This window comes from Lactuca saligna, chromosome 8, assembly GCF_052625555.1.
Source record: "Lactuca saligna cultivar CGN05327 chromosome 8, ASM5262555v1, whole genome shotgun sequence".
Taxonomy (NCBI): Eukaryota; Viridiplantae; Streptophyta; class Magnoliopsida; order Asterales; family Asteraceae; genus Lactuca; species Lactuca saligna.
In genome coordinates, this window is record NC_136424.1 from 237,746,890 (window position 1) to 237,770,083 (window position 23,194).

The window sequence follows — 23,194 nt, forward strand, 5'->3', positions numbered from 1 at the left end:
AGCAACCCCTGTTCTTAAGCCAAGAACAACAATGAGCTCTTTGAGGATTTTCATCAAACAACTTGTGTGTGTCTTTCATGCTTCTTCTTCATTTTCATTCCAACCAACAACACCACCGCTTCTTCCCTTCCTGTTAGAACTGGGACATGAATCTAAGCCTCAAACAAGAAAAAGATGAAGAAAGAAAAAACAAAGAAGGATATATGATCTCATTGCTTTATGACGCTGTCGATTAAGGGAAGCAAAAAGAAAGAAATTAGATTCCTTGGTTTTCGGTTACCTCAGAAAAGAAGAGGCTATCACGATCTTTCCCTTCGCAGACCCATCTACCTGCCCAACCTGATTCAACCGAGCTTACAACCTATTACCCCTATTCATCGTCTTCAAAAAGGAAACCTGCAAGAATAAGGATCATGTCGATGGCTTTCCCGTCTTCCTGCTGCAGTAAAGAGAACAACCCAACCTCCTTATTCCATTTTCTTCTTATTTCTTGGTTTTTGTGGTTTTAAGGAGGTTGGTCCTATGGAAGTGTTCAGGCGATGGATTTCCAGTTGTTTTGAGGTGGTTCGGTCGGACTATGGTGAGGATGGTCTACAGTAGTGATGACGGATGAAGGCGGTGGCGTTGATTGCTCTGTTGTGAAGGTGAACCACTTCCAGTGATGGCGGTTGGCAATTGGTGATAATCGACTAAGTGGTGGTTCTTGGTTGTTGCAGGAGAAGTTTACACAAAAAGATTGTATTGCTCGTATCCCACATCGATGGTGGGAAAATAAAACAAGGCACAAATAATTTATAAAAAAGGGGCATCTGTCTCCTTTAAAAATAAAAACAGTTGAGTTTTGGGCTAGTTGGCTCCATTAGGCTGGCAAGTTCTTTAGTTTGGGCTGGAGTTGTTGGACCGATTTGAAGTCCGAGTTGGCTGATTATGTCCGATTTGGTCCGACTTTGACCGATATTGACCAAAAGCGCCTAGTCAACCCTCAAACACTTATTCGTAGGCGGTTGGGGACCGCCAAGAGCTAGGCGCCGATTAATCGGTCGCATAAACCGATTTTTACAACACTGAAAAAGAGTAAGACATGCAAAGGATGGAAGTTATAACGGATCCATTAAAATTTGTGATAAATGAATCTTCGGTTAAGGAAAATAACGATGTATGGATAAAAGTGAAGTGTGATCACCATTGAAGTCAAACTTCTCACTAATACAGTTGTTCAAACTTGGATCAGGAACCGCCTAGGCATATTTTATTCTTCATTGGCACGAACGAGGAACCAATAGGCCAATGATCGTACCAGTTTGACTTGAATGAGGAACCAATAGGCCAATAACGGTCGTATCAGTTTGATTTGAACGGGGGAGCATCGTTCATTGTTGAGGAAATTCCATGTGTAAGTCACGTCTGCAACCGAATGACAAACTATGTATAAGTCGCGTTTAGAATTTTATAAGCAATTCAAACCTACGGAAATATCTTTTATGACTATAGATGATTTAGTTGTTGCTTATTTTTGTCTTAGATTTTTGTTATGTAATATTAAAAAAAAAATTGATGAAGATTTGTTCAGAATTTACTTTTCTTATAATATTACTAATATTTTTTTTCCTACTATCAATGATACTAGGTTGATGAAAATTTATTTAGAATTTTATTTTTTTATAATATTATTTATATTATAAAAACATTATTATTGTTGTTTCTTTATCTTAATAAAAAACAAATTTATAATTATTAATGTTAATAAAGTTAGTAATAAAAATATAATTATTAAATAATAAAGCTTTATTGATTATATTATAATAAAATAATGATAAAAGTTAGTCAAATGATAATTATATGATAATGATGACTTCAAAAATAAGACAAAGATAATAATGACTAAAAAGTAAGATTAGTGGTGTATGAAGGTGATGTAAGTTTGTGCGTGTACATAAGACTAACCGGTATACGTAGCACGAGCTGGACCGTGGTCTAGTTGGCCACGAACCACGGCTGTGCACACCACCCCGGTGGTTCGTGGTGGGTCGTGGTCGTGGCCTTCCGTGTCCCGGACAACGGACGTAAACGACCAATGAGCTCCGATGCAAAGAATTTGACCGTTTGTTTCGTTTGTGTAGCCGTTGTTGAACGGCTAGATTTATTAAAAAAAAAACAATTTATTTACCTATAAATACCATATTTTTACTCCTTATTTTTTACACCATTCTTTTCTTTCTCTATACACAAACTACACACTACATCTTCACAACCAAAATTCATGGATCCCAACCAAAATACCCCTCCAAACTACCGAAATCGCAAACCCGATAACGCTTTTGCGTTAGATACAACACCTCGACAATTCCCGACTATGGAGTCACCTCAATGCGGTTTTATCAATCTACTTCAAAGTGGTTCCCCTATCCAACAAACACCACTTTTCCAACAACAATATCAACCTTTTCCGGCTTTCCAACAACAACAAATGCAACAACAATAACAACAATTTCAACAATTCCAACAACTACAACAACTCCAACAACAATCGTTACAACAACAACAACCACCAATTTCACAACCACCAAGCTCACAACCACCACTTTCGCCGGATTTTGTTCCGGAAACGCAACCTTCACCACCACCTCAACCAAAAAAGAAAAAAGGAAAAAAAACGGCCTGACCCATTACCAACCAAGAAAGGGTCCCATGGACAAAAGAAGAAGAAGAAAAGTTAGCGGAGGCATGGACGGCGGCTTCCGAAGATCCAATTGTAGGAGATAGCCAGACTTATGAAAGTTTTTGGGAAAAAGTCCGAGCCATTTTTTACGAGTTAATGGAAAGTCAAACTCGAAATGCCGATCAAATTACGTCAAAATGGCGAGATATTCGACTAAAATGCACCGATTTTGGAGGAATCTACAACAATCTCCTAAACATACGCAAAAGCGGCTCGAACGATTTTGATGTATTCAAGGCGGACATGGACCAATATGAAAAAACAACGCCTACACGCAAAGCTTTCCGTATATGAAACCGTGGCAAAAATTGAAAGACTCCCCAAAATGGAAAGAGCAAACGGAAGGAAGTTCCCAATCTTCCGGTTCAAAGCGTTCGAGAAACCCCAATGGAACTTCTCAACAATCGGACGGCCGAACACACATCGACATCAACGACGATCCGATAGATCTTGAAAACGACCAACCTCTTCGTCAGCCCGTTGGAAGAAATAAAGCAAAAAAAGCGACGTCAACATATTCAAATTCTAGTGTTATGGATATGTTCGGCGATAAATTTGATCGATATGTGCAGCTTCAAGAAATGAAGGCCGAGGTGATGACTCGGATGGAACAAAAAATGATCGAAGCACAAACATCATTTCAAGAGGCACAAGAGACACTCCAAACAAAAACCGATATGAAAATCTTGAAATGAAAGCGGACGACCTTGAGGGCGAAGACTTGGAACTTTTCCAAGCAATGAAAGAGTCGGTTCGAGCCCGACGTAGGCGTAGGGGGTAATTTATTTTATGTATGGTTGGAATTTTTAGTTTTTTTTAATGTTTTTTTTTTTTTTTTTAAATTTAACTAATGTAATTTTTATTTTGATTGTTATTTTTATTTTATTTTTTAATTTCAATTAATTTAGTTTTTATTTAATGTAATTTGGTATTTTAATTTAATGGAAAAACTAGTATTAAAATTTTTTTTTAATGTATTTTTGAATTAAATTTAAATAAAAAAATGAGGTGGAGTGGTGTGTTTAGTGGTAAGTATCCCATGTTAGTGGTAGTGGAATGTGGTGCTGATGTGACACCCACCACATATGTGGTATGTGGTGGGTATAACATATGACCTAATATGATAATTATATGATAATGATGACTTAATTTATTCCTACCTCATCTCCACTTATATCTACCATCTAATCATTTTTTCAATCATTATTTTTACTAATTATTTTACTTTTTTTTTACTAATCATTACTACCTTTAGTTAATTTAACAATTAAATTATGATTACATAGTTATTATTTAATGTTTTTTAATATATAATTAGTTAATATTTATAAATCTATTTATTAAATATTATTTTTTTATTTGGTTTAATTATAGATAACTTATCTATGTTAATTTTTAAAAGATACATAAATATTTGTAAATCTATTTACTAAAATAGTTTTTATATTTTTAATTCTATAAAGTATGATATATATATATATATATATATATATATATATATATATATATATATATATATATATATATATATATATATATATATATATATATATATATACACAATAACAATTTTTTTAACTTATTGTGTCTCACATATATAATGAATTCAAAATTTTACCTTTACTAATAAACATCATTAAACATATGGTATGAAAATGTTAATTCGCAGCCATCAAATAGCCTAGCAGCCAAAAAATTGTATAGTACTAGTAAACATTATTAAAACATGTGAGTTTGATATATTTTAAAAGAAAAATAAGTTATATGTTTAAAAAAAATCTATTAAAATATTGGTTGGTATATCTTAACTATAATTTGTTTTTTTAGCAGGACAAACAAAATAATTTTTAGCTATAAGCAAACTATAACCCAATTCACTTATCAAACTTCGATGGCCAATATTGCTATGCCAATATTAAATAATAAAAAATATATATTTAACTCGCCGTCCTTATAGTTATTTTGAAGATCAAGATTGGAATATTTGAAAAAACCCAAGTGAAACACTTGGAAATAGGAAAGTGTAGGAAACAACATTTATTTATTAAAAAAAAACAATAGCTAAACTAAAAAAATGATTTTTATAATTTATCCAATAATATTATATCAAACAAAAAACGAATAGATATATCTTTCATATTATAGTATTAGTTTATAACCCATGAGAAACATGGTTACAAAATCAATTAAATTTTCTAAATAAAAACTCAAAACTATTAATTAATTATTTTAAATGAATTATTAATTAAGAGATATTCTCTTTAATGATATATAAAATTATAATCGTTGATTCAAATAAATAAATAAAACTATATCATCTTATAATTTGTATAAATTTTATTTTATGTTTTATTCTAATGTTATTAATGTAATATAATTAAAATGAAAAATTTAAAATTTAAAATGGAAAATCAATAGATTAACAAGTGATATGATATCAATTACAATGTTTAACATGATAACATTTGACAAAAGAACTACTCTTTTATTAGTATAGAGAAAGATATATATTTAAAAATAATTATTTTTACCTAAAAAATAATAATTGAGAAAGTATAATAATAAAAAAAGGGTAGTAATAACATATCCTTTTTAAGAATAAAAAAAATATGAAAAACAACTATTATTATATCAAACCGAAAATGTTTTGTAACTTCTTATTTTTATCAGAAAATTTTTATCTAAAAAAGTAAAGATTATTCCAAAACCAAACGGAATCCTAAACAATTTGAAAATTACTTGTTTTTCAAATTTTATAATATTTGGACCGACAGAATGAAAGGGCCTTAAACTACAATTAATGCAATTTGTAACGGCCTCACATTTCACGCTACACATCCCATTAGACCGCCGGTCTGGTTCTCGATCCTGAGTTGGACCGGTCTCAATTACCTGAAACCAGTCCCAAGTCCAAAACTCTGTGTGTGTTTGTGTGTTTTTAAAATTTTAATATGATCCTGATATTAAAAAAATGGCTACCAGGAATCAACACATGTGATCAACCATCGAACATGGTTTACATAATTAATTACATGGCTATTGGCCACTGTTATTTTTAATACTTAATGAAGAAGACGAAAAGATGGCATATCTTCAATCCTTAGAACATCATCCAAAAGTAGCTCTTTCTCCAATTGTGCCCTTGTTGATTTCAATACCTCCTATAAATAAATAATTATTTATTTATATAATCAGTACAAAATTATTAAATTTGTTACAAATCACTTTTGATGCTTGCTTGCTATATACACTTTTTGGGCATATTTTGATTCGAGTAATTTTGTAAATTGTAATTTTGTCCCAAAAAGTTTTCTCTTGCTTGTTTGAGGTTGTTATAACGTTTCGTAGATAATATTACTTACTAGTCAAATACCTAAAATACCCCTAATAGAGATAACATCTGTGGACAAAAATTTATAGATAACTTACATTAAACTCCATGTAGGTTGCATTTTTCTCCATCCATTTTTTGTCCATAACAACAAATGCAATACAATAAAGGAGATCAAAAGCCCACTCGTTTTCTGAAAATTCATCAAAAATCCTATTCCTAGTTAGTATATGAAATCACATTATTTATTTTTAACGGGCAAAATACTGAAAAACACATATCACCATTTTAGCCACGTAACTACATTTTTTTTAGAGTAAATTACACGAATAGTCCCTATGGTTTGGGGTAATTTGCATGTTTGGTCCCTAACTTATTTTTTTAACTCGGAAGGTCCCTATGGTTTGTTTTTGTTACGCATTTGGTCTCTACTGTTTATTTTTGTTACGCGTTTGGTCTCTGTCTTATCTAAAAAGACTATTATTTAAAAAGGAAAAAATAATGGGGTAGGTGAGGTAAGATGAGGGGTGGGATTAGGGGTGTGTTTATTTAAATAAATTAAAAAAATCAAGGGCATAATAGTCTTTTTAGGTAAAATAGGGACCAAGCGCATAACAAAAACAAACGGTAGGGACCTTCTGAGTTAAAAAAATAAGTTAGGAACCAAAAGTGCAAATTACCCTAAATCATAGGGACCATCGTGTAATTTACTCTTTTTTTTAGTATCTAAACCACTTTGCTTTTTTTACCATATAAGAAAAAACATTTTTCACTACGGAAAATAAGTTAAAATGGTGAAAGCGTGCATTTTTCCTTTTTGAAATTTTTTTAGGGTAGATGAGTCTTTTTTATTTTACCTGACAAAATATGTACAAAAACAGCACTCACATGTGTCCTGGGTTTTGCTGAAACATTAACGCTAATTGGTTAGCCAATATCATCAATACATGCGACAAAAGTTGTACTTTTTTGTACAACCCAAAAAGACAGTAACTTACGAAAAATAACCATAGAAATGAAATATTCAAAAAAAAAAAAAAAAAAGCTTACTAGTAGTATCTAGATCAAGCATTTTCATGAGCATAAATGTAATATTTACACCAGCGGCTGCAAACGGATATTCCCATGCAACTCCCCTAGCCCCTTGTTTTCTCAACAGATGCTGAAAAGATATCTGCATTTTTTTTTTTTTTTAGAATATAATTAATTGTCTCAACTAAAATAAATAAGTTATAGAATAGAGTTTGAATTAATGTAAAATAATCTTACAGAGAATGTCTTTGCAAAAAAGAGCAAATTCTCCAAGGAGATGAATCCAGCTCCCCTGAAATCTGTTGATGGATCTTTTCCCTGCCATCCCATTTTTTTCCATTCATCTGATATCAGCCCATGTAATTCTTGTCCTGGGAATGCAGATGACCATAATGCCCTCAGAGCCTCCTGTTCTCTTACAAAAATGTTGTCATTTTAATTTTTTCAACTCTAATTTTTCATTCCTCCAACATACATGTGTTGTTTCTTTTCCACTTACAGTAAGGGTAAAATGGTCATTTACTCTTATTCAAACTTCATTAATATTAAAAAGGTAAAAATCTACTGAAAGATTCGTTCTTGTAATTGAAATTAAACTACCTGATGTTCTTGCCTGGTAGCATCGTAATAAACCTTTGTCCTGTTTTTTAGTCTTTTTAGTCTTTCTTCCTGTAAGATTGATCAAAGAGGATTTAAAGAAGAAGTTATTATTGTTATCATTGAATAAAATATCGATACTTTTACAGTTTTAGTCACTTCACTTTATTATTTAATCATATTAACTGTAAACTTGCCTGAAGAGGAGTCACGTTCATGAAAATTCTTGCATAACTTGCTTTTTTATTAAAACACACACAAGGAAGGCCCTTCCTTATCCACGTAGAAGCTCCACAAATTGCAGGATCTATAACGACATATACAGTAAACATTTAGTTAATGAAATTGAACAAGAGGGTGACATTTTATTAATCATCCAAACACTATGCTATAGCCGTTTATCTTATAATATCACAACTCTTTCTTTTTCTTTCTCTTCTTGACGCTCAAGAACCAAGCTTAAGGGTTTCACCAATTGATGTTTATTGTTGCATTATGTAATGTAAATGATAAGATTCCATAACAAGAAACAACTTAATGAACATCATCTCCAAAAGGAACTACAAGCTAATATGCGATCGAATATATACAATCTCACGAATCCTGTTAACCAAGAAACTAATTTTACTTTCAGCATTTCAACGACTTAAAAGCAAAACTAACGCGTAGATCACACAAAAAAATCGATTTTTAACGCGTACAAGCATAGTCTACATTCCACAATTGTCTAGAGCCGAGGAAATGATAACAATAAAGGAATGGTTGCGTTTGAAAATCGAAAAGTACCCGAAAAAGAAGCAGCAGAAGCGTGGTGGAATCTAGAAGAAATCGAATGACCTGTACGGATAGCAATGCAGCTTCCTCCTCCAAATCTTCGATTCATTTCCTTCTGCTCCCAATTTGATAGATTTAGCAGGCTAAGGGTCACCGACATTCATCCATGAACGAAGGGCGAGGGACAGAAGGGAGAAAGAGAGAGAGATGGAGAGGGGTCCGTCTTCGTGCTCCGTGGCTCTTAGAAAACTCGGTGTGGTGAATTGGGTTAATCGTGTTGTTTCCGGCCAAGCCGTTTATACCCCTCGAATTTATTGATGTTGACAAGGTTAGTACCTCTCCTTGTAAAGCCTAAGCAAATTCACCCAATTAAAATAGTATTGTTTGTTGAATGATATGCCTTTTTGTGACGGAGAACATGGTAAGTTACCATGTTTTTCATTCAGAATAAGGATGTTTTTCACTCAAAAGTTGTGTTTGGTGTTAATTAGTTTATTTTTCGAGTTTTTTTTTAAGTTGTTATGTTTGGCAAGCTTAAAAATAGTTTATAAGCTAATTTTTCAAAAAGCTACTTAGTCTGTGTACGACCTGTCATAACTAGCTGATAAGCTATCAACTATCTTATTTTTCGAGTTTTTTTTTTTAAGTTGTCATGTTTGATAAGAGAAAATGTAGCTTATCGACTAATTTTTAAAAAGCTACTTAGATTAGTTTTTTTGGAGGTTTTTTATTTTTTATTTTTTCAAATATACCCTTTAATTAATTATAGAACCACATTCTTTTAAATGTCATTTTATATTTTTCAGCTATCTTTTCAGCCAGTTTTACCAAATGATATTTTTAATCAGCTAGCTTTTCAGTTATCAACTATCTTTTCATTTAATAACTAGCTTTTCAGCTAATATGCCAAGCATAGCCTTAGACTAGCTTTTTAGGAGTTTTTTTTAAACTTTTCCAAATGTACCCCTTAATTAATTATAAAAACACATCTTTTTAAATGTCATTTTCTATCATCTTATATCTTTCAGCTAGTTTTACAAAACATTATTTTTTATCAACTAGCTTTTAAGCTACCAACTAGTTTTTTATTTAACAACTAGCTTTTTATTAACAACTAGCTTTTCAACTAGTATGCCAAACATAGCCTAAATATTGTACCAACCGAATACTCAACTACCCGCTATTATATATATATATATATATATATATATATATATATATATATATATATATATATATATAAAAAAGGACCAAAGTAAGGAACAATACCTAACCAGGGTATTGTTCCTCAGGTTACTCTCCTCTATACCGTGGTTTCCACTTCCTGATCCTTCCCACGGCATCTCTTATCACCGTTGTTATTCCATTACGTTTTCTTTTTCTTCCCGATCCTTCGACTGTCTTTCCTTTTATCTGCCCACCGCTTCTTCATCTCAATCCTTCCACCCTTTGTGAGGGCGTCTCTTTAGAACCGATTGAGCACCACATCACCACCGTATGCTTTGGTTCGTTACGTTTTCCTCTTCCATGCTTTCTCATCTGGTCACCTTCACCTCCCCATCTTATATACCTTACACCGCTTAAAAAAAAGGCTGCTTAGAACAACCCTAATAGAGCCGTCGGTCGACTGTTTTTTTTTTTTTTTTTTTTTTTTTTTTTTTTTTTTGTGATGATTCTGCAATGAAGCAACAACACACATCAACGCTTTTGTTAGTGATGGTGCGACAATGTTGGCTGCTGTGGTGGTTGAGGTTAATCGTCGACTGTTATATCCTCAACAACCCACCGCCCACTGCCATTGACATTGACAACAACTACTTTCGTCTACGTCTTGGGTGTTTTATTTTCTCTTTTGCTTCTTTTTTGCACTCGCAATCCTCGAATTCCCGTCCACTCTCTCCTTCCGATTCTTCACTCTCAACACTTCCACTACTTTCCTCCAACTAATTGCATCTCCTACCTTCTTTTTTTTTTTTTTATCTGAAGGTCCGATTGACGAGACACACGTGCATAATACATTGACACAAATAGATTTGATACAAGTTGTACCTTACATAAGATTCTAAGTATTGGTTGTTGGTTGTTACAAAGATTTTTTTGTCTTACTTTGTTTGTCACAGGGACTTGGTTGTTTTCTCATTTGTATGATGATGTTCGATTAGGAGTGAGAGTAGATTCACCTGGGTGAAAGTTGAAGATACAGTTCATAGAAAGCTTTTGACATCTTCTCGCACCAACATTAGTTTCTATGTTTGTTTCTTTAGGGTTTATTGTTTTGGGTCTTTACTCTGTAATTTTCTATTTCTGTCAGGAAGATTTGGAGATAATATCTATGTTTTTACTGTTATGGATGAACTTATGGTCAGCATCCACCAGGTATTCGATGAAATGCCTACGTCGCTTCTTTTATTTTGTTATCATCACTTTACATGTACTTTATGATTCCATAACCAAATTTTGTAATAGCTTATTGGATTGATTATTTGGTAACTTGAAAAAATTGATTTATGGTTTGCAGGTATTACTTGACTAAGAGAATGGATCAACATGAGGGGTTAACATATGATGTAGTGGTTTCTTTTCCTTTTCCTTTTTTTTAATAAAGAAAAAAATTTCCAAAATACCCATAAAGTATAAACATACTTTTTTTTTCCTATTTGCAGTAAATTCTATCAATTGATGGAAATTCATTTCTTTGTGGCTTTAACTTATATCATAAACATAGGGACATGAAACTAACAAAACATTGTTTGAACATGAAATATGTTTGATTATAGCACTATTGTAGTTAACACAACTACTCGATCTTAAGGTAACTATGAATCTATTATCACAACAAAACAATAATAATATTGAACATTAATATTCAGGGGCATCTCAAAAAGAATCCTAGCACACAAAGGGCAAAAAGTTTACTTGCAATACCATGTGGTCATCGTATTATAATAAGTAGCACTCCACTTCAAAATAACCTAAAAGTATGCATCTTTATATCATTTCATTTTTGAATTTGAATTACACAATAGTTTTATACTTTTAATGCTTTAAAAGCTACTTTATTGATCATCTTTCTTATATAATTCAGGAACTTTGGGCTTTCTTTAACTTCTGTTCTCCAAAGTTTTTGGGAGACAAGAAATGGTAAGATTTCATTTTTTTCTTTTTCTTCTTATTTTTATGTTATTTACTTATTTATGTCTATTTCTTTTCATTTTTAAGGAAAAATATGAGTTGTCAATCCTACGTGGAAATGACAAAAATGCATCTGATAGAGATAAGTGCATTGGTTCAGCTGTTGCACAGGCTATTAGTTATATTTCCCTAAATGAAAAAATAGTTCATAAATATTAAGGAAATAACCTTTTGATATGATTAAAACTATAAAAAAACTAACATTTATCAAAACTTACAAACAAGATTTAAGAAATTGCATTCAACCCTATCTTCTCAGGCATTTTAAAAAGTGTAGTTTTTCGTGATAATGATGCTACAAACACTGCCAAGCTTTCTAAAAAGAATGAGATTATTGTTTGGTTAAGATTATCCAAATGTCAGGTACTTACATTAACTATTTTTATATTCATTATTATATAAAAATTCAACTCATATTCTTTTTATCCTTTTTAATTTACAGAGACAACTACACGAAGCCTTTTTGAGCAGTGAGATTGTTGTTTCAGCCTTTGATGGTTCACCTTTAGCTGCTCTCACGGTATTGTAGTCTTTTATGAGAAGGGTATTTCTATCTTTTGCACATAAGGAGATCAAGAATGCAAATTTTTTGTTCTATTAACATCAGTCTTAGATAATCATATCTGTTTAGATCTATCATCGCAACGCGAGGCTCCTCATCTAGTTCATATCAATATCGTATAATAACTGAGAAAATATGTTATATAACTATATTTGATATTAAATAGTTTGGCTCCTAATAGATTTGGTTACGCTATATGGAGTGTATAGCATTTTCATGTGCATCGTAAGAAGTTAACCAACAACGCTCCCATGAATCATGAGTGTAAGGCTTCACGAGTGTTGCTACGCTTCAATACAAGGGAGAGAGAAATAAAAAACGGTAATATGACATTTTTGGCAATTTTTCAAAATAAATAAATAAATAAACTTATTTATTGTGGGTTGAAAACCCTATGTGCTCACCAGGCTCCCAAGCCTGACCCACTTAGTTTCTTGTATTACAGGTAGTGGCGCATGAGCATAGATGTGATGTTTCGGATGAGAGATTACGGATATAAGCCTGTAGATATGAAATAATGTAGTAAGGCTTATATTGTATTGTTTATACTTATGTATTGTATCGAACATGACATCCCGAGTCTTTTAATGAAATACATTTCTAAGGAAATGCTTTTTATAAATCTTTATCATATTATTGTTTTGGGACAAATTCCGCAACTCTTTTATTAAAAATATTACTCTGGTTTTGAAATAAAGTATAAACAAAACCGGTCTTTTTTTGGCCATGATTTTGGGGATGTCACAGTTGGTATCAGAGCATTAGTTTAAGTGAACTAGGAATTTGTAGGATTTCTAGACTTAAACTTAGAATGTTAAGCGATGATTGTGAGGTGTGAGCACTAGCTTATTTTAGGAATTGTGCCTAAAATGCTTTTATGTGCTAAATGCTTTGTGCCTGATATGCTTTTAATTGTTCGGATCTATGGTCTCTTGCTGACCGGATCTGGAAACCTTATGTGTTTAGGATTCTAAACGTACGACTACGATATTAGAACTAGCATGTAAATGTTTCGGAGAGATAAGGATGATTTGAACATCAGTCCTAAATAAAGATCTTAATTCACCTTATTCAGTGTATAGATCAAGATGGCAAGGACCCGTAGCGGAAACGTGAATGCAAATGGGAACAGAAACCAACCCCCAGTGATTGAGCAAATACCAGTTGTGGAAGCTGCTGTCGGGCCAATAACGATGGCCGGAGTGCAAGCAATGATCCAGGCGATGTTGGATCGTAAAATGGAGGAAACCAGGCGTTTGCTCCAGCAAAATCGAGAGGAAGCGACTATTCATATCGAACAGCCTGAGTTGAACGAAGGGCAGACTGAGGAAGGAAACTATAGTGGGACTGTTGGTCAAGCCAACCCATCGATAGTTAGGCAAAGCCACCAGGATAGAGGAAATGATGGACGTGGATGCAAATACAAGGATTTCATGGCATCCAAACCACCGAGTCCATCCGGAAGCCCGACGCCGGTGCAAAGTCATGAACTGGATCTCTGAGATGGAGGCGATGTTTGAGAGTTGCGAGTGTAGCAACAGGATGAAGACCGCTCTCGCGGTTCCTCTGTTGAAATCTGGAGTACTAAGCTGGTGGAAGCTACTAGCTGATTCAATGCCCAAAGGTGAAGCAAGCAAGATGTCATGGGAGGATTTTCTGGTACAGTTGAAGATGCAATACTTCTCTGAGCAGGATCTTCTGGAGATCAACAACGAGTTCCAGAATCTGAAGATGGGAAGAATGAGCGTTACTGAATACGCTGCAAGCTTTACTGAGAAAATGAAGCTTGTTCCTCACCTCGTCCCAAATGAACTCTCCAAGGTTAACAAATTTTCCCTCGGATTACCAGCGGACTTCGGTCCAATGGTCAAGCAAACTACCACTCTGAAGGCCGCCATCTGGGCTGCTAAGAATGTGGAGACCCAGATACGAGAGAAAGGTCTGGAGAGAGCGGGAGTGGGAGAGAAAAGGAAATTTGACGGATCCTCGAGGTTCGGTAAGAAGGGTAGATTCTCGAAGTCTGGTTCGAGAGGAGGAGGATCAGAAGCGAAGTGGTGTGACAAGTGCAAGAAAAAGCACTCTGGGAAGTGTGACGGAGGGGTCACTTGTTTTAAATGTGGAAAGCCTGGGCACTATGCCAACGAATGCACATTCACTAAGAAGGTCTGTTATGAGTGCAACAAGGAGGGGCACATTTCAAGGGATTGCCCGAAGAAGAAGGAGACGAGAAGACCCAACATACCACCGAAGCCGAAGGCGAGAGCCTTCCAAATGATGCTCGAGGCTGCGAAGGAGGCAACAGACGTTGCTTCAGGTACCTTTCTTGTAAATGGTTTGCCTGCCAATATACTATTTGATTCTGGAGCCAACTACTCCTTTGTGTCGTGTAAATTTGGTGGGAAACTAGCATTACCTATAGAAAAACTTGATAATGCCCTAATTGTAGAAGTTTCCAGTGGCAAATTTGTACCTGTTAGTAATCGTATTAGGAACATCATCATCGACCTAAACGGAAACGAATTCCGCGAAGAGCTATTACCCATAGAGTTAAAGGGTTTCGACATCGTTTTGGGTATGGATTGGCTTAGCACCAACGATGCCGATATATTATGTCGAAAGAAGATAGTAAGGGTGAACCCACCCGAAAAAGAATCATTTATGGTGTACGGGGACAAACGCATAGTGAATTATGGAATCATCTCCATGATGAAAGCCAGAAAATGTTTGTCCAAAGGATGTGCAATATACTTGGCATTCGTAATCGATGCTAAGAAAGAAAAGAAAGAGGTTCAAAATATACCGGTTGTGTGTGATTATCCGGAAGTCTTTCCCGAAGATCTACCCAGATTACCACCTGATAGGCAAGTGGAGTTTCGTATAGACTTGTTTCTAGGAACAACACCGATAGCAAAAGCACCTTACCGATTAGCACCGACGGAGATGAAGGAGCTTATAACGCAACTTCAGGAGCTGTTGGACAACGGTTTCATTCGTCCTAGTTCATCACCCTGGGGAGCTCCGGTGTTATTCGTGAAGAAGAAGGACGGAAGCATGAGATGTGCATAGCTATCGAGAGCTGAACAAGGCAACGGTGAAGAACAAGTATCCATTGCCGAGGATTGATGACCTATTCGATCAGCTGCAAGGTTCGAGCTACTTCTCAAAGATCGATCTTAGGTCAGGATATCATCAGCTGAAGGTAAGAGAGCAGGATATTGAGAAGACTGCATTTAGAACGAGATATGGACACTACGAGTTCTTGGTTATGTCATTCGGACTAACCAATGCTCCAGCAACATTTATGGATTTGATGAATAGGGTTTGCAAACCATTCCTCGATAAATCCGTGATAGTGTTCATCGACGACATTCTAATCTACTCAAAAAGCCAAGAAGAGCATGGCAAGCATCTACGGGAAGTGTTGGAAGTGTTAAGAAAGGAGAAGTTTTACGCTAAGTTCTCCAAGTGTGATTTTTGGATCCGAGAAGTCCAATTCTTGGGTCATGTGATTAACCAGGAGGGAATAATGGTTGACCCTGCAAAAATCGAAGTTGTAATGAAGTGGGAACGTCCAAAGAGTCCCACGGAGATTTGAAGCTTTCTAGGATTAGCCGGATATTACTGACGATTTATCCAAGGCTTTTCTTCGATAGCTGCTCCATTGACAGCTTTGACTCATAAAGGAGCTACATATACGTGGAGCGAGAAACACGATGAGGCATTCAAGAAGCTAAAGAAGAAGTTATGTGAAGCATCGATACTTTCTCTACCCGATGGAGTTGAAGACTTTGTGGTTTACAGTGATGCATCTGGAGTCAGGTTGGGTTGTGTTCTGACCCAAAGAGAAAAGGTGATAGCATACACATCTCGACAATTGAAAGAGCACAAAAAGAACTACCCCACTCATGATCTGGAGTTGGCAGCGGTAGTATTTGCCTTAAAGATATGGAGGCATTACCTCTACGGCACGAAGTGCAAGCTTTTCACTGATCATAAGAGTCTCCAGTATCTCTTTAATCAGAAAGAATTGAACAGGAGGCAACGACGCTGGCTAGAACTACTCAAGGACTACGACTGTGAGATACTTTACCACCCAGGTAAAGAAAATGTTGTTGCTGATGCTCTCAGTCGGAAAGTCAACCTTGAAAGGAAAAGGCCAAGAGCGTTGAGAATTGAAGTCGTCTCGACGATTGTGGAAAGTATCAGGAAAGCTCAAGAAGAAGCTTTAGAGAAGAATGACCGAAAGGAAGAACGTTTGGGCAAAATGTTAGTGTTCGGTGCAAACAGTCGAGGACTGAAGGTATTCCAAGATCGAATTTGGGTACCTAAGATGGGAGGAATAAGAGATCTTCTGATAGAAGAAGCACACAAGACCATGTACTCAGTTCATCCCGGTAGCACTAAAATGTATAGGAACTTAAAACCCTACTACTGGTGGCCGATGATGAAGCTCGATGTTGCGAAATATGTGGCCGAGTGTGTAACATGTGCGAGAGTTAAGGCACAACATCATAAACTATATGGGAGTTTAGAACCTTTGCCTGTACCCATGGGTAAATGGGAAGACATCATCATGGATTTTGTGACTAAACTACCCAGGACGAAGAACGGATACAACATGATTTGGGTAGTCATGGATCGTTTCACTAAGAGTGCACACTTCATAGCAGCCAACGAGAAGTGGTCTATGGATATGCTCGCAAATGCTTACGTGAAGGAAATTGTAAGACTTCACGGTGTTCCTCTTACGATTGTATCAGATTGTGATAGTCGTTTCATGTCGAGGTTTTGGAGGAGTCTACAAGAGGAGTTGGGTACAAAGTTGTGTTTGAGTACTGCTTACCATCGACAAACCGATGGCCAGAGCGAAAGAACGATTCAAACACTGGAAGATATACTGAGAGCATGTAACCTCGAGTTCCAAGGGAACTGGGACGAGCACTTACCTCTGGTAGAATTCTCCTACAATAACAGTTTCCACTCGAGCATCAAGAAGGAACCTTATCAAGCCTTGTATAGAAAGAAGTGTTGTATGTCGTCTTGTTGGCTTGAAGCCGGAGAGAAGCAGTTTATGGGCCCCAAGATAGTCTATGAGACTGCTGAGAAGTTGAAGGTAATTAGGGAAAGAATGTTAGCAGCTCAGGATCGTCAGAAGAGCTATGCTGACATGAAAAGACGATCGATAACCTTCGAAGTTGGGGATTTCGTTTTGCTTAAAGTCTCACCGTGGAAGGGACTTATACGATTCAGGAAATGAGGAAAGTTGAGTCCAAGGTTTATTGGACCACTCAAAGTTCTTCAGAAGATTGGGAACCAAGCTTACAAGCTGGAATTTCCCAAAGAACTCGATGGTATTCATAACACCTTCCATGTGTGTTATTTGAGGAAGTTCACGGGAGAAGTTCCCGACATAATTCCAATCTCAGAGTTAAGGATGGATGAGAATAAAAGGCTGATCGAAGAGCTTGAGGTAATTGTTGACCGTAAGACTAAGAAGTTACGATGCAAGATGGTCGACTTAGTGCTAGTCCGATGGAAAGATTCGAATGGGCCGAATCTCACTTGGGAAACAGAGGATGACATGATGAGTTGCTATCTACATCTGTTTGCTGATGCATGATTCTGGGACGAAATCATTCTAAGGGGGAGAGAATTGTAACGCCCGAGTTTCAGGGCTAAGTATTTTTGACGATGTAATAGGCTAGGTCAACTATTGTAACTCTTTTTGAAGTAATAAAGATGAAATATTTGAGTATTATGTGAATTATGTGTATTTATGTGTTTATTATTTAATTATAAATGTATAATTAATAATGAATAAAAATAAGCATCAAAATTAAAGTATGAGATAAGCCCGATATCTTTATATAAAGTCGTAGTGTATGTTAAACTAAGGGCGTCGATAAAAAGAACGCCCAAATCTGATTTTGTATGAGGAAGTTATGATTTTTCGAAGTTTCGGATTAGCAGTGTACAACCCGAAATTCGAATATTAGATTGAGCGGTTTTTAGCCGATACAACCTAAACAAGAATTGAAGATCTCGTTAAGAGTAGCGTAACGAGAAAAATATGGGAGAAAACGGATATCGGATGAAGAAGTTATGCGAATTTAACGGACCAATCCTGTCCCGGCCTATTAATAATATAACTTTTAAAATAAAGTCAAAATTAGCCGACAGAGTCTAAACAAAAGTCGTAGAGTACGTTCCCACCTTCGCGTGGATATAAAGATCATCGAAAACGGAGCTCGTATGTGAAAGTTATGATTTTTAGAAGTCGAAAAGGAAAATTGCGAAATCTGCGAGGAGGAGGATGACGTGGCTCAATCTTAACTGTTGCTTGCTGATCACGGCTCGCATCGGATGAAGGACACGTCGCTTCTCCCTACGCCCCGCGTCCGAGTTTGGTACGGCCAGCGTACCCTCCGGCCTTATCCTTCCGACGAATGCGAGACAGCTGGATCCGGGGTGGCAACCCTATCCGAGAGTACACCCAGCGTAATTCTGAGCCTCGGCCCCTATAAATAGCTGCGAGGATTTACTTTTCACACCATTTCTCATTCTTTCTCTAAAATCTTTCTCTTTCTAAGGTTCCAAACCCTCCCCTAAGCCTAGGTGATCCCCTAGCACCCTAAGGAAACCCCGAGGCTCTCGGTGTCCCGAGAAAAAAAGTCTTTCGGTTTTGAAATGTTGCTCCAAATAAAGCCCATTTTCCTTAAAATCCGCTGTAAGTGAGCTACGCTTACACAATTTTTAATATAGATTTCAAATAATTATAGGAATGTTATTAGGTCCTTAAAATAATTATTTGGGCTATTATTATGAGTTATATTGAGTGTTATTAATGCTTATATAATAATAATAATCAGACTAATTAATTTGTTGCGGTTATCGTTATACTAAACCCTAGTGGTATTGGTACCAGGTTTTATCGAAGGAAAATTGTTTTGAGAGTATCGAAGCGCTGTCCGAGTGTTGAGTCACCACCTTTCAAGTGAGTGCATAGTTACTTTCAGCTTATACGTAGATATGAAGTATTTTATATAAATTACGTGCTATGTGTGCATATTATCTGAATACTTGCTATCTATGCTGGATGAACGTTTTTATACATGTTTTCAATGATTTAAACTGTATATTTACTTTATATCTACGACAATGTTGGGGTAAAACATGGGTAAATGTAATAGGTGATGTGTGATAAAATGATGAGAGGCCTCGATGTTGTTGTTGTTGATCTAGTCATCTAGCGGAGTATAGATGATGACCATGGACTCTTCTAGACAGTCCAGTGGAAAGCTGGCAGGCTCGCAACCTGTAGGTGTTTGTGAATGATGTGTTCACCGGTGTACTCCATCCCCCACATGGTTTCCTTTAGGACATTTATTGCTAAGGAACCCCCTTAGCAGTGGTGTCCATCCCGATGATGATCCTTAGGCTACGTCCCTTATGATAGGTGTTTAGGGACGTAAAGTGAGGATAACGGGAACAAGTAATTGAGTTAGTGTTGATTGATGAAATTAATAAAATTATTTATTGTGGGTTGAAAACCCTATGTGCTCACCAGGCTCCCAAGCCTGACCCACTCAGTTTCTTGTATTACAAGTAGTGGCGCATGAGCATAGATGTGATGTTTCGGATGAGGGATTACGGATATAGGCCTGTAGATTTGAAATAATATAGTAAGGCTTATATTGTATTGTTTATACTTATGTACTGTATCGAACATGACATCCCGAGTCTTTTAACGAAATACATTTTTAAGGAAATGCTTTTGATAAATCTTTATCATATTATTGTTTTGGGACAAATTCCGCAACTCTTTTATTAAAAAGATTACTCTGATTTTGAAATAAAGTATAAACAAAACCGATCTTTTATGGCCGTGATTTTGGGGATGTAACAGTATTAAACCTATAACTAGCATGCAATTTCATATATCATACAAGATACTAGTTAGGGTAACATACATTTTGTGTAGCTTGAAGTCTTTATGTATTTGGCCTTAAGAGCTTAGCCCCAATAGTGTGGAAGCCTCAAATGAATTCACAACACATCATGGACAAAGGATAAAATTTGAGAGAGAATTCATACACACCAAAAACCGTCCATATCCTCCAAGAATACATTAGTGGTGATTTTGGCTATGAAGTAACATATTTATATGTGGAATTCCAAAGGTCATGAATTAACCCAAACCCATGTCCATGGGTTTATGATCCATGGTTCATGTAGCCCAACTCTTTATGTATCCATACATAAACTTGGTCCAACATGGATCATAAGCCCAACACATATAAATATAACTAATTACATAATTAGTCCCCATATATTTAATTAGTGTATTTTGATCACTAAATTAATTCCAAATTAATTCTTGATCAATACTAATTAAAACATATGATTTCATATTAATATATTAGAACTTATAATATATTAATATAACATTCTCTCAAGAGTTGATCCTAACAAATTGTCTAGATGATATGCAACCCAAATGGACTATGCTACTCTCGGGTCAAGTACATACCAATAATAGTTATGGGCTTAGACATCTAATCCAACAATCTCCCACTTGGATAAGTCTAAACTATTATTGCAAGTACGACTCCAAAACCCAACTAGCAAACGTAGCTCTTAAAAGCCGCTGCCGAACTCTGACCTAATCAATGACGTGTCAATTAGATAAGGGATCATATATTCATCCATTCTAGATATCATATGGACTGAGACATGGATTATAATCATTATCTATGTCCATTTATTGTTTCCCGATTTCTGATTTATGACAACTAACTAATTGAACAAATCAAATCAGTCCAGGCCGGCCGAGCACTTACGTTTGTCATCAGTAAATCATTGATGGGCCTATAGATATCGCTTTTATCCCTCTAAGCGTAAAAGGAATGGATAAGCTTCAACTCATATGCTTATACTAACTACTTGTTGAATCATACACAAAGGCATGTTTTATAACATCAAGTTACTGATGCGTTTTCGTACAATCAATGTATAACCAACTCATAGTCAACAAATTATATCTCTAGGTTTGAAGAATATAAGATATTATCATCTCATGATCACTCGTGATAAAATCCATGAAGTGATTCAAATGAGTGTGGGTTTAATCCAATACTCGAATCTCATTCCAGGAGCACTCATAAATGTTGTAGCAACTTTTGCTATGTCTAAACACTTTAGACATCTACAAGCGCAATTCATGACAATCTTGATTCATACCTACTTCGAAAATATGGTTGGCTGTAGAGAGTTTGAATAACCTAGTTATCTGGGAAGTCAAAACATGCAAAGTGAAACACAAGAATAATACTAATCCTATATGGCCCCAAACCGCTTTTGAGAGTAAATAAAACACATTTTATTGAAACACCATATTGATTACACATTATTCATTGTATAATGTTTCGAATAATCAACTTTATACTTGAATCAAAAACAATATTCATGCCACGTTCCAAGCATGCATACTATGTTTGTCCAAACAATAGCGATGTCATACTCCAAGTATGCACACTATGTTTGTCTATGATCCTTACTTTGTAGAATAGATCAATTGAACATAATTCCAATGATTCTCATTTCACAATCCCAAATCCTTATCGTAAATGTAAGAATTCCGAATTCCTGCCATTTACCGAAATCTGTTAGATTCTAAACTTATATGCATTGATCCTCTTGTAATGACTATGCCCAAAATCACAAAGGCTTGTCAACAAACATTACAGAGTATTCCAATGGATAGAAATTCCATGGAAACAAAGTCTCAAATTCAAAGTACATTCCTTTGAACATCCTTGTTGCATTAAGTTTTTTAATCTTATATAGATTTAATGAATAAGTTCCACCTATGAAACATTTCCATATTCCCATTCTGATAGCAATTCTGAATAAGAGTTGCCTCCTTTCAGAATATGTCAATATGGTCCTTTTCCAAAACTTTACACCATACTTCCAACTATCCCTGAGTAACCAATCTTTGGTAAACCTCAGATTATCCTTGACAATTGCTTAATCATTCTAGTCGTATCCAATTCTAGGCCTTTTCCCCTCTTAATGCCCTAGGCATTTGGAAAATTTAGAAAGGATAAATATTATAGCACATGTACTCGATCCTATATCTGAAGCATATGGGACACGATTCATGATGTCTCACATAAAGACATTGTACTTGACTTGTCTTTTGCTAAAATATTTCTTGTAATTTGCCATGTTCTCATAATTCGAATTATGAAAAGGGATGCCGTAATCATAATCGAATTTTAGAACACAAATAATGTAATCATGACCAAATTTGATTAAAATCTCACAATCTATGCTTTTAGATTTGAAATGAAGTATAATTTCTCCTCCCTTAATTATAAAAAAACAACTTTTCAAACCCTGCAAAGTACATTTTGCAAATTGAAACTTTTGTTTTCTATAATTAACATTGCTAACTTGCAACACCTAACATAATAATCATGCTCCCACTAACATGATAATTATTAGCATAACACTTATGCTCTCACTAGCTTTGATATGTATCTATAAATCAGTTGTACTTCTAGAAATCAATATTTTGTTGATTTTCTTACCAAAGTTCAGATTTCTGATACGAGTTCCTTTGATAAAACTTTATCAAAATCATACACCTTTCCTTAGATAGCTTACATGTGTGTCTAAGCAATTTTTTTAGAACTATAAAAAGGGATGTCGTAATCATAGTCTCAATTGTTTAGACCTTTTCCATTTCTCGCAAGTCAATGTTAGTGTGTCGATTAACCACACACGCTCCCTAACGGCTTTGAGAATGCAAATATCACAATTGCTATCTACTTAAAATTTACTTAGTGAAAGCGTTTCCTCACCATCATTTTCATGAATCGAAGAGAAACCTTATGACAATTAGATTTTATGGTGTATATGTTCCTATCCATGTGAATTTGTCAATACCATGATCACAAAAGGATGTTAGTGACAAATCCAA

General features: G+C 35.3%; 2 protein-coding genes across 3 annotated transcripts; one reads left to right on the plus strand and one right to left on the minus strand.

Annotated features, from left to right (window-relative positions):
* Positions 1-5,682: 5,682 nt before the first annotated feature.
* On the minus strand, positions 5,683-8,728 carry LOC145011167 (ELMO/CED-12 family protein). 2 transcript variants are annotated; one of them, XM_078969807.1, is made up of 8 exons: positions 8,466-8,728; positions 7,873-7,986; positions 7,683-7,747; positions 7,320-7,490; positions 7,101-7,224; positions 6,908-6,955; positions 6,149-6,243; positions 5,683-5,880 (listed from the first exon to the last, which is right to left on the minus strand). In XM_078969807.1, the coding sequence occupies exons 1-8, from the start codon at positions 8,611-8,613 to the stop codon at positions 5,782-5,784; spliced, it is 864 nt and encodes a 287-aa protein (XP_078825933.1). In that variant the 5' UTR covers positions 8,614-8,728; the 3' UTR covers positions 5,683-5,781. The 2 variants fall into 2 exon arrangements, with proteins under 2 accessions (XP_078825933.1, XP_078825932.1); XM_078969806.1 differs by having other exon boundaries at positions 7,683-7,751; positions 7,877-7,986; positions 8,466-8,726.
* On the plus strand, positions 8,658-12,781 carry LOC145011168 (uncharacterized). Its single transcript, XM_078969808.1, has 6 exons — positions 8,658-8,781; positions 10,574-10,829; positions 10,972-11,020; positions 11,324-11,431; positions 11,539-11,594; positions 11,673-12,781. The coding sequence occupies exons 2-6, from the start codon at positions 10,702-10,704 to the stop codon at positions 11,776-11,778; spliced, it is 447 nt and encodes a 148-aa protein (XP_078825934.1). The 5' UTR covers positions 8,658-8,781; positions 10,574-10,701; the 3' UTR covers positions 11,779-12,781.
* Positions 12,782-23,194: the final 10,413 nt, after the last annotated feature.